This window comes from Hibiscus syriacus, unplaced genomic scaffold, assembly GCF_006381635.1.
Source record: "Hibiscus syriacus cultivar Baekdansim isolate YM2019G1 unplaced genomic scaffold, ASM638163v2 tig00110515_pilon, whole genome shotgun sequence".
Taxonomy (NCBI): Eukaryota; Viridiplantae; Streptophyta; class Magnoliopsida; order Malvales; family Malvaceae; genus Hibiscus; species Hibiscus syriacus.
The window spans coordinates 803,566-816,531 of NW_024062769.1; the positions used below are offsets into that span (position 1 = coordinate 803,566).

At 36.6% G+C, this 12,966-nt stretch overlaps 1 protein-coding gene across 1 annotated transcript; it reads right to left on the reverse strand.

Annotated features, from left to right (window-relative positions):
• Positions 1–3,212: 3,212 nt before the first annotated feature.
• Positions 3,213–4,539, reverse strand: LOC120130137 (beta-1,3-galactosyltransferase 7-like). Its single transcript, XM_039147459.1, has 5 exons — positions 4,436–4,539; positions 4,217–4,304; positions 3,983–4,108; positions 3,509–3,618; positions 3,213–3,378 (listed from the first exon to the last, which is right to left on the reverse strand). The coding sequence occupies exons 1-5, from the start codon at positions 4,500–4,502 to the stop codon at positions 3,230–3,232; spliced, it is 540 nt and encodes a 179-aa protein (XP_039003390.1). The 5' UTR covers positions 4,503–4,539; the 3' UTR covers positions 3,213–3,229.
• Positions 4,540–12,966: the final 8,427 nt, after the last annotated feature.

The window sequence follows — 12,966 nt, forward strand, 5'->3', positions numbered from 1 at the left end:
GCAAATGGTGAAAAAATGAGGGAGGGAATTTTCAACTTTTCTTCCTTTTGATATCACCAAAACTTAAAACTTAATGTTATTTAACCTTTCAAAACTTTTAGGGTCAATTACTACTTTAGTCCTTCCTCTTATAGCCTCCATTCAAAAAAGCCTTTTTATCACCTTTTGGGCTCAACCCAAACCCAAATTCATGCTACACTTAACCCAATTGATTTCGTAAGGATATATCATAACATTCTAAGCCCAAGCGGTTTATTCGAAGCTACTAACATAGTTTTGGGGTGTTACACTAGTTTCAAATACTTTCACTAGTGCTTAAGAGGCTAATCTCGCTATTGCTCTTCTCAAGTTTTAAACTTAAAAATTATTTTTAATTTTTAAAAGAACCTTTTCGCATTAGTGGGGGAATGTTGGTATTGCTCAAGAGTGCAAGAGCATGTAAGGTCCCACATTGGGAAGAAAATCCCTTTGAAAGGGTATTTATAATACATATCATTTCATTCCTTGTTGAATGATAGATGATAAGGCCCTCACACATGCATGCCATGAGTGTCGTCGTTTGTTCGGTTGGTTCAATTCGATTCGTGGTTGTGGTAATATGTATTTTTGATACGTCCGCGCATGATCTATCTTTTTAGGAAAAAAATTGGAAGTAATTCTTTGGAATAATCTTTCGGAAAAGTGGAATACAAACGTTGAAAGGTAATTTTAGGTAAATTATTTTCCAAACGGTTTTAATATAGATAAGTTGATATTGTTAATTCACTGTTGGATGGAGCGATTTACGAGATTTATTTGCTGTAATATAATAGTTATTGCATCTGTTTATTTTTGTAGGTTGATTGATGGTATTCTACAATATATATCTAGATGTTTTTTGGGGTTAGATTGAGTTGTTTATAAGATCAGACAACATATTAATTCTTGTATTTATATCAGCAGTTATATAGAGTTTAATTACAATCGTTTGACCTGCTGTTATAACAACTATAATTTTAAAAGAATCTGGACATGTTTGAGGTCAGATTCAGCTAGTTACAATAAATTAATTACAACAATTTATCAATTGTTATTTGCAGAAATTAAAATAAAAAATTATAATGATTTTAATTTGGACGATTTTAACATCGTTTTCAAGCCTATAAATAGAAGATCATTCTCAACTTTCAAAAACATCAAAAGCAAATCATTTTACTCTCTTCAAATAACTCTCATTCCTCAAAATCTTTTCTGTCATCGTTTAAAAGAGGAGCAATACCATCCTTGTCCATTATGATCATCGGATGTACAAATATTCGGAAAGAGAGAGCGTGCTAATCTTGAAGGACGGCCGTATATTGCAGCGATTACACGTATCGAGACAAATGTATTTTTAAGGTAGTGATTAATACCACGACACGATTATTGATTATTTGATTATTTATTTTATATTATCCAATCAATACAAACAGTTTAGTTTTAAAGTTTCTATTTTTCCAACACCACCATTTGGTACTAACTTTCATCCCTTCTTAGTAAGAAAATGAAGTAGAAATCAACCTAGAGTTAGCGGCATAAAATGATAGATTTGTGAACAAGAAATACAAGTTTCTAATGTTCAAATCAATAGAAGTTGAAAATACGAAAGATTAAATTAACTAAATTCAAAATTAAATTAATAAAATATATAAATAAAAAGGAACAAATATGTTATTATAAAAATATAATGTATATATCATTAATAATGTATCTCGATATATGAATATGACATCTACCGGAACCGATATATTCTATATGTCATCTAATTGATCTAACTAATCAATATTTTTGTTCATTCTACCATAAAAAATTACATCCAAAGGCTTGGATTCTTAAACACATCACTTTTATTACAATAATGAAATTATAATTAACTTTTAGTTAAAATAATTAAATTTGATTTCTAACTATGCATATATTTTGCAAATTCTCATATATTTTTATGTCATTTGGTTAAAACTTATCATTAAACCAATTAAGTACTCGGTAAAGTGACATATTTTAATTTTCTATGGGTGACAAAATGGAAACGAAACGGAAACGGAAACACCCTTATAATTGATGCATGCTTAATAAATAAAAAAAGCCATAACGATAAAATTTTATTTCTAACTATGCATATATTTTGCGAATTCTTATATCTTTTTATGTCAATTTGGTCAAAATTTATTATTAAACCAATTAAGAAGTACTTGGTAAAGTGATTAAAATTTCAATTTCTATTGGGTGACAAAATGGAAACTGAAACATCCAAATAATTGATTTATCCTTAATAAAAAAATACAATGACAATTATTTTCAAATATTTGCATAATGTTTGTTTTTTTAAAATATCTTAATCCCTTCATGTTTTAATTTTTTATCAAAATATTTATATTGACAGAAAATTATTAATTATTAAAAGAAAATTATTAATTAATTAAAGATTAATACATACTGTTAACGTAATATTTTTTACATATATTTAATTGATACGTGACACATATTAAATTATTTCTTTGAGTAACATAATATATGTTACATTATCACTTTGAATTATATAATACATACCATATCATTATTTTAGATAACATGACATGTCACATCAATAATTAAATACATATAATATTGATACATCAACATGTGTTGACTTATAATCAATTAGTAATTTTCTTCCAATAAAGAATATTTTTTAAAAAATTAAAATATTAAAGGCTAAAATATTTTGAAAAATATAAAAATCAAAATGATCATTTATACAAAGAATAAACTTTATCATTATACCATAAAAAAACAGATGAAACAACTTGTATAACTGTTATAAATATAAGAAAATCCACAAAAATATTGATACAGCTAACAACATACTCGGAAATGCAGTGGTATAAAGTTCTCAACTGTGTGCTTCTATAACTAACAAAAGTAGTATCGATCACCATACATCACTAACTATTTTACAACATAGAATACAATAAGCGCACAATAAAAAGAATGGGAATAATAAGCTTTTCTGATTAAACAGCTCCCTATCTAAATGTTGATTTTTGTCTTTTATCTCCATTTTTCCTAGAAGATTTCAAGCAAAAATTTGAGGGAGATGTGTTTGCAGACATGTATTGAAACCAGATGCAGTGTTTCCTCGTACCTCGTTGGTTGAAATCAGCTTCTCGATCATGAAACCATGAATGTTAAATCCCGTTCGCCGCAAGACATGCGCTTTAGCCGCATTAATTTAGAGCAATGTATTCCAAAACGCATCATCTCCTTCACCACACCTTTCATGAACGATTTTTATCTTATCCACGGATTTGCAGATTCCGCTGTACCTCCAATCGAAGGATGCAACACAGACACTACCTGCTTGTGCCTTCCATTCACAATCTGCAGAACAGGAAACAAACCAGGTGTTAAAAAGGGAAGAACAAAATAGCATAGAGTTGTAAGCATTTAGAGAACTCTGTTTTCTGTTTATCATTCCTCATGGGAGTTCCATACAAGATTAAAGCATTACCCGGTGGAGTCCCACAGCACATATTCCTATCATCTATGTGCTCAACCTCGAGTCCGATAAACCATGACCCGAGGGACACATCTTCATTAGAACACTTATGCAAAATAGGCCTGCAATCAGTCAGAATCACTTGGAATATTAGTGATGCCTTTTTCAGACATTATTATTAGGGACAAAAACTGGAAAACCAAAGGTGAAATTCACTAGTCTGAGTTAACCATAAAGGCTAAGGATATAAATTTGATAAGAGCATTATAATGATCTTGGGCATTTCCATTTAGATCTACACTTTAAGGGCTTGAATGATCCCCAAATTTTAACAGAATAAGAAAACTTAAGTCAAAGGGATAAATGTAAGGCATTGCCAACCACAGACAAACAAGGACCGTGATAACAAAATCGGAACCCTTCATCGGGTAAAGTAATAAATAAACAAAGCACAGGCTACTTCAAGGCAAAAAACAAAGTTCTTACTGGTTTATGGAGATGTACGTTGCCAGATCCTTTGAAATTGCATATATCTGCCCAGTTGCATGTCGAAAGTATTTGTTCCCCTCTTCTCCGAATTTCCAGTACTCTGGTTCATGGTACTTGACATTCCTAACGAACAGAAACAAATGAAACAAAGGTTACATAAAAAAATTTGGAGGGAACAAAGCAAATTGAAAAGTTAAATTATGAACGATAAAAAGGTCACTGGGAAATTACTTTTGAGAAAGAACAGGTCCAGATTTCATGCACCCCATATAGACTCTGGGCTTGGATCGATGACGGCCAAGGGTTGTAGCTAGAATACCTATGAGAAAATATGCATGAGAAATTCAACATACAAATTTCGAAAAAACCAATATTTGTTCTTCGCCATTATGATGATGTGATAAACTGTTTATGATTACCAAAAGAGAAGCAAAGAGATGGCAAACCAACCAAGATTAACATGGACATCATCATCCACCTTGACATAGAATTCAGCATCCCATTTTGCAACTGCCATAGAAAAGAAAATTTTTGTTTTTGCGGATAACTCATGATATTCTTCAACGTGCTCCTGCTTTATAAGATTGAGACTGGATATTGGTAAGAAATGCCAATACATATAAGAATATCCAAAACTATTGCAGGAATGCTGCCTAACCAGTCTAAGGAAGTCCTTATGCTCTGCCTCCTCTGAATAAATAGCTCGATCTAAAATGCTGTTGGATGTTGCACTGGAACAAACACTGCAGATTCAACTTATGTCAGTTAAAATATTTACTCTAGTATTTTTGACCCAGATTGATCCCATCTTAACAATGTCCTTTTCTTAACATTATCAATTGATCCATATCAACTTCAGTCTCCCTAGGGTTTGTCACAATAAATATGCATATGAATTAAAAATAACAATCCGATCTTAAAGTTTTTTCTTTGAAATGATTTATCTATGGCCGATCATGAAGCGAATGACAATCCCCTTCCCGCGCTCCAACTGAATAAGTTTTTCCCCTGTTCAATCATAAACAAAGGAATTAATTCAAGATGATAAATACTAGGAAACTAATCAATATCAAAACCTCAAAAAAAAAAAAAAAAACTGAGGAAACTAAGAAACCTTGTGGCATCCACGTCTCCCGGACAGAATCACGCCTACTACTAAAAGCAGTGTTGATTCCAATGACCATGAACACTTTCTTCCTCGGTAGATCACATGCCAAGGTCGAGATTACTCTGGAGGCATCTGAATTCTCCATTTCCTGAGAACCACGTGAGGCAGCTAACTGCATTTCTAGCATTGCAACTGACTTGTCTAGAGATCTTTAAGGCCTCATGAAAGATCATAAATTACAATGATATTAGCTAAAATTAAAAAAAAAATCAATTTTAACTAAAATAAAGAGAACCCAAGTTTTTACTCACTGAATTGCTTCATGAGTTTTCAAAATTTCACCCATTACATCATTATGTTGTGCAGGCGTCTATGTAAACATAGTAAAATCTTTCTGTCAGAAACATAATTTTTGCTTTAAAAAACAGCAAAAAAAAGTAAATTCAGAAGTTTAACTGTGATAGTTGTAACAACCCGAGAATTTTTTTTAAATCGGTATAATTTGGTGAAATTTAGTGACTAAATTAAAATTTATGAAAATTTATAGGTCATATTAGAAGTGAAGGAAATTCAGGGACCAAGCCCTGAATTACTCCTTTTAGTGCCGGCAGGAAAGTTGATATATACGTATGAATGGTTTTCTGTTTTCAAAACATAAAACAATTGTGAAATTCCTCCTCCCGCACTCTACTTCAAAGCTCGATTCCGACGCCGTTCGACCTCCGACCGTCAAATTGAAACCACCATCGTGTTTATCTTCGACCCGTGACCAAAACCCACTAAACCAATTATAGCGAAACGCTGCCAAACGACGTGAATTTCGAGTCAAAGTCTCAATGTTTTTTTAGTACCACCGCCGGGAAAATCTTAAATTCATCTCCGATCGTTAATCGGTTTTCAACACCTCTCGTACCATCGTGTTCCTAGTGTCGTTCCGAGTCCGATGGTGTCCTCCTTGTCTCTGTGGGCGACGGCGCGTGAGGGAGGTGGAGCGGTCAAAGTTTCGATCGAAGTGATATCTAGCTCTCCACCGTTCAAAAATTTGAACCGAGGTTGGTAAGTGACTCAAAATAGCTTAAAAGAATTTTTGAAAATTTTTGCGGGAATTTTTGGAGGCTGGAGGCGGTCTCACGCGCCGCCCCTGCACGTGGGGAAGATTCGAACTGGGAGTTAATTGGTTGACCGGCTTGACCGGTCCAAACCGGTCTGACCCGACCCGTTGACCGACCCGAACCGTTGACCCGACCCGACCGGTGATATTCTGGGAAATATTTTAAAAAAGGTGACATTTTGGAATTATTTTGAAAAATGTGACATTCTGGGAATTATTTTGAAAAAGGTGACATTTTGGGAATTTTTGAATGTGGACTATTGAACCCCTTTGACCATAACTTTGACCGGCTTTAAATGGCCATTAAACGACCTTTGATTTTGTTTGAGTATACCTATTCTGATATTTTTCGACGTGCCGAATCCGTTTCCGAAGTCCGTTTTGCCAAATTCGAACCCGAAGGCCTCCAAATCATCCGTCAAACCCGTTGACTTTGATTTTGACCAAGAATTTTAATTTTCGAAAAGTCATACTTTATGTTTTTCGAAGTCTTGATTCCGATTCCGCAATCCGTTTGGTTAAATTAAGACTCGAAATCCTCCAAATTGATAGTCAAATCCGGAAAATGCTTATATACTTAAGAATTTTAGCTTTGATCAATTAAGTAAGACTTGGAGTTGATAAATTATTATTGTTTGAAGGTACAAGAGACTCTCCGGATCGTTCGACAGCTCGACCCAACTCTTCTAGATCAGTTAAACCACGTGTGCTAGTATTCACCCGTAAGACCCGTAAATTTTATGATTTTAGAGATTAATTATGTTACCCATTAGTAATATAGTGTTATTATAAATTAGGTTCGAAAACTGTAGCAGAGCGTGGTGAGACCAGCAATCAGTAGATCTACTATTTGAACCTATTATTGAGGTGTGTGTTCCCTATTTATTACTGAACTGTTTTATTTGTTTTAATATGTGGTACACTGAATTCTTTGGTTACTGTTTTATTGATGCACCGATTTAATATGATGGTTTATGGATTATGACCGCTATCTGATTTTGTTTTGAAATGGTATATGATTACCATGTTTATGAATTTATGGAATTTATGTCACGGTGCAATTGAATTTTTGGAATACGAATTTATAAAGTACAACTCTTATCAAGCTGGAAAATTTTACGGACCTAATGTGACTCTTAGGTAGGCTCTATAGCCCTGAGATCATTCTCAGGTAGGCCCTACGGCCCTAAGAGGTATTCTTAGGTAGGCCCCACAGCCCCAAAATCTATCTTGGGTAAGCTCTCAGGCCCTAAGATGTTCCCTTAGGGTAACTCTTTTATGAGATTTACTGCAGTATAATTTTATGAGATTTACTGGACTATGATTTGTTTAGTGTACCTATCATGATTTTATAGTAATGTTGGGACACACTGAGCCTAACTCATTTTTTGAAAATGTTTTTCCCTTTCAGATACTGTTAGTTAGATTCACTTGATTGAGCACTTGGAGGATTAACATATCTCTTGAAGTATATCGTATCGTAATGTTTTATCTTTTAAGTTGACATTATTTTGGTAACATGGGCCTTATTTTAATGTATTAGATTTTATAATGATTTCTCCTTTGCTATTTATATTTGGGTTATCGTAAATTTGGATTTTTATGACATGTTTAAATTAATTTGTTTTTCTTCATTATATTTATGAGATGTATTTTTATAGTATAAATTATTATAATTTCATAAACGTCATTTATAATGTGATTTTACCATGATTGAATAATGGTTTCGGAACAATATCTTTAAGAATCATGAATGTGATTCATTAGACTTAGTCTAAACGCATAGACCGGGTCTAGGGGGTTACATTTAATTTGTATCAGAGCTTTTGGTTTTTAAACTTCGAACTGTGTATGAGTCCAAATTAAAAATACGATTTTGAAATATTTTACAAAACCTGTTGCTAAGGCCATGTCTCAAAGTTTTTATGATTTTAATTGTGTTCGAGACTCCAAGTGCTTATCTAACCCTAAGTTTTATTTTCTGTAGTAAACTAGAGATCTACCAAAATGAGTGCTAGACGTGGACGTCGAACTAGCCGAGGGCGAGGTTGAGTGGCTAGATTTGCAGACCCGATCGACAAGATTCGAGTAGATCCCCCACCTCCGACAGGTGATCCTACTCCTACGACCCCGAAAAATTTACCTCCTGCTGCTGGGATTGTCATGACTACATCGATCAGGGGAGAAACCGATAGTGAGCCTGATTCTACCAGAGTTGCATTTGATAAGAATTTTGGTAGATAATTTTTACAGTTGATTCAAGGAGCAGTCAGAGCTGCTGGTACTGGATCCGAGGTAGCTATTTCTCAAACTCTGATCGCAAATGGGGTCAGGACTTTTGGAGGACAGCTTGGAGGAATTCCTACTGAAGTAGAAGATTGACTTCAATATACAGAAAGACGCATGATCAGTTGGGTTTGGACCCAACTAAGAGATATTTGGGGGCAGTAGCGATGTTAGATGGCAATGGCCACACCTGGTGGGAGTCAGTGACCAGTAGTGTTCCTATCGATCGTTTGACATGGGATTTCTTTAAGGAGCGCTTTCGGAGCCGATTCCTGGGTGAGCGTTACTTAGTCCAGAGACGACAGCAGTTTCAGGACTTGGTTCAGGGTGATATGACTGTTTCAGAGTATGAGATAGAGTTCTTAAAATTGTTAAAGTATGGAATCAGTCTGGTGCCTACCGAGAGAGATCGATGCCGTAAATTTGCCCTCGGACTCAGATACGAGCTACGTAGGCAGGTGGTGGCCCTTCAAGATGAGATTTTTGATGTGCTGGTGAGCAGAGCCAAGGATGCTGAGGAGATGGAGGCTTTAGCTTATGGTAGAGAGCGTGTTGATCAGGAACGATCTAGGAAATCTTTTGGCCCTACTGAATCATCCGCACAGTCCGGTAAGAGGACTCGTACTTCAGCCCCTCAAAGGAGCAATACATGCTTCAGGCCTGTGGCATCATCACCTTCAGCTGTTAGTAGAGGTGGTTCTTCGGTTCCGTTTCAAGTGCCTCATTGTGACTTTTGTGGTAAACGGCACACAGGAGAGTGTTATAGGAAGACCGAACATGTTTCCATTGTGGATTTAGTGGTCATTTTTGGAGGGATTGTCCTCAGCTAGCTTCGTCGAGCCGACCGCTTCCCAGACTCCTGTGCGTTCACAGACTACAGTACAGACACCAATTAGAGATCGTAGCCAAGTAAAGGCTCGTGGTTCAGCGTCCAGGACAGGCAGTAGAGCCCGACCTTAGTAGAATAGAGGGCCAACAGTTTCTGAGGCTAGACAACCAGCTTTGGTTTACGCCACTAGACTTCGAGATGACAGAGATGAGCCTGAGGTTATTACAGGTACATTTACTATTTATTCTATTCCATACTTTGCATTACTGGATAATGGCACCACCCACTCTTATGTTTCGAGCTCAGTATCTCGAAACCTTCAGATTCCGATTGAGAACACTGATAATACTGTTACGATTACGAGTCCAGTAGGACAAGCAGTATTAGTGAATAAAGTATTTCGGCGTTGTCCTCTGGAGGTTCAGGGAGAAATTTTTCTCGCTGATCTTATGGAGCTTTCTTTAGAGGAGTTCGATCTAATTCTTGGGATGGATTGGTTGAATAAACACAAGGTAAATCTGGATTGTGAATACAAGCGAGCTACTCTGAAGACTTCAGATGGTCGGACTGTTGTGTTAATTGGTGAACGGCGTGACTATCTCTCCAATATTGTTTCAACTATGGAAATTGATCGTATGATCAGGAAGGGTTATGAGACTTTTATTGTCTATATTTTGAACACTAAAGGTTCCTTGTCCACGATCGAGGAAATTCGTACAGTTAGCGAGTTTCCTGATGTTTTTCCGGAGGAGTTGCCTGGGTTACCTCCTGATAGAGAGGTAGAGTTCAAGATTGAGACTTATCTGGGATCTTCACCTATTTCTATGGCACCATATCGCATGACTCCAAAGGAACTTAAGGAGTTGAAGGTCCAATTGCAAGATTTATTTGATCGAGGATTTATTCGGCATAGTACCTCACCCTGGGGAGCTCCAGTTTTGTTTGTGAAAAAGAAGGATGGGTCGCTAAGGCTATGTATTGACTATCGGAAGTTGAACAAGATGACAGTCAAGAATAAGTACCCATTACCCAGGATTGACGACTTATTTGAGCAGTTGCGAGGAGCTACTGCATTCTCTAAGATTGATCTTCGTTCGTGGTATTACCAATTGAAAGTTAAGGGGTCCGATGTTGCAAAAACAACCATTCGCACTAGATATGGTCATTATGAATTCTTAGTAATGCCTTTTGGTTTGACGAACGCTCCCACAACTTTTATGGATTTGATGAATCGGGTGTTCCGACCATATTTTGATCAATTTGTGGTTGTCTTTATTGATGATATTCTGGTATATTATCGGACGGAAGCAGAGCATGACGAGCATTTGAAGATCGTTCTGCGAACCTTGAGAGAGCATTGTCTATATGCCAAACTAAGCAAGTGTGAGTTTTGGCTTCAAGAAGTGTCGTTTTTGGGGCACGTTATTTCTGCACGAGGTATTCAGGTTGATCCAAGCAAGATCGAGGCTATTGCGAATTGGAAACGACCCAAGAACGTCTCTGAGATCCGTAGTTTCTTGGGCTTGGCTGGATATTATCGACATTTTGTTAAGGGTTTCTCAATCATTGCTGCTCCTTTGACAAAGCTGTTAAGGAAGAATGTGTCGTTTGATTGGGGAGAGGCACAACAGGAGAGCTTTGAGAAATTAAAGGCGGTTTTGACTCAAGCACCAGTGTTGATTCAACCAGAGTCTGAGAAGGATTTTACAGTGTATAGTGATGCTTCACATTCATGACTTGGATGTGTTCTAATGAAGGAAGGTAAGGTGGTGGCTTATGCGTCCCGTCAACTGCGACCACATGAGTGTAATTATCCAACTCATGATTTAGAGTTAGCAGCAGTGATTTTTGCCTTGAAGATTTGGAGACACTATCTTTACGAAGAGAAGTGTTATATTTTCACTGATCATAAGAGCTTAAAGTATCTTCTGACCCAGAAGGAGCTTAATTTGAGACAACGACGTTGGCTAGAGCTTCTAAAGGATTATGATTGCGTGATTGATTATCACCCTGATAAAGCTAACATTGTGGCGGATGCTTTGAGTTGAAAGGCGGTATCGGAGTTAAGGTCTTTAATGGCCAAGATGAATTTATATGACGATGGCACTCTGTTAGCAGAATTGCAAGTTAAACCGACTTTGGTTGATGAGATTAAGGCTATACAATCTCTTGATAGCTCCTTGCTATCCATCTTTGAGCAAATAGAGCACGGGACAAGCTCAGATTACGCCCTTGATCAGGATGAAGTTTTATACTTTAAGGGTCGATATTGTGTGCCTGCTGATTCTGAGTTGAGGCAGATTATTCTTAATGAGGCTCATAGTAGTCCATATGCTATGCACCCCGGTGGAGATAAGATGTACTGAAATTTGAAAGAGAGGTATCATTGGGTTGGCATGAAGAAAGATATCTCAGATTTTGTGGCTAGGTGTTTGAATTGTCAACAAGTTAAAGCAGAGCATCAACATCCATCAGGTTTGTTACAGCCTATCAAGATTCCTAAATGGAAATGGGAGCGTATTACTATGGATTTTGTTACTGGATTACCTATGACTCCTTCGAAAAATGATTCAATTTGGGTGATTGTTGACAGACTTACAAAGTCAGCTCACTTCATTCCTGTGCAGGTAAATTATACTTTGGACAAGCTGGCGAGATTGTATATTTCGGAGATTGTCAGATTGCATGGTGTTCCATTGTCTATTATTTCTGATCGAGATCCGAGATTTACTTCGAGATTTTGGAAGGCGCTACATATGGATTTGGGAACAAGATTGGATTATAGTACATCCTTTCACCCACAAACTGATGGTCAATCTGAGAGAGTGATTTAGATTATGGAGGATATGTTGCGAGGTTACGTAATTGATTTTTATGGTAGCTGGGAGAACTTTTTACCGTTGGTTGAATTTGCTTACAATAACAGTTATCAGACCAGCATTCGTATGGCACCCTATGAAGCACTCTATGGGCGAAGATGTCGCACCCCGATTTGTTAGACTGAGTTGCGTGAAATGAACACGTTGGGACCTGAGTTAGTACGCGAGACGGAGGACGCAGTAAAATTGATTCGTGACCGTCTGAAAGAGGCATTTCATAGACAGAAGTCTTATGCAGATCAAAGGAGCAAAGATATTCAGTTTGAAGTTGGAGATCAAGTCTTTTTAAAAGTATCACCCTGGAAGAAAGTATTGAGATTTGGGCGTAAGGGTAAATTAAGTCCAAGATTTATTGGACCTTTTCGTATATTGAAGAGGATAAGACCTGTCGTATATTAGCTTGAGTTGCCTCCCCAGCTCAGTCGTATTCATGATGTCTTTCAAGTATCAATGTTGTGGCGATATCGTCCATATCCAGGTCACATCATTCAGGTTGAAGAGGTAGAGTTGAGACCTGATTTGTCATATGAGGATGAGCCCATTCAGATCTTGGAAAGTGATGAGCGAGTTCTTCGGAATAGACGTATCCCGATGGTAAAAGTTCAATGAAGTAATCGAGGCACTTCTGAAGCTATCTGGGAGACATTGGAGTTAATTGAGGCTCAGTTTCCTCAACTATTCTCATAAGGTAAATTTCAAGGACGAAGTTTCTTGTAGAGTGGGAGAATTGTAACAACCAGAGAAATTTTTTTTAAATCGGTGAAATTT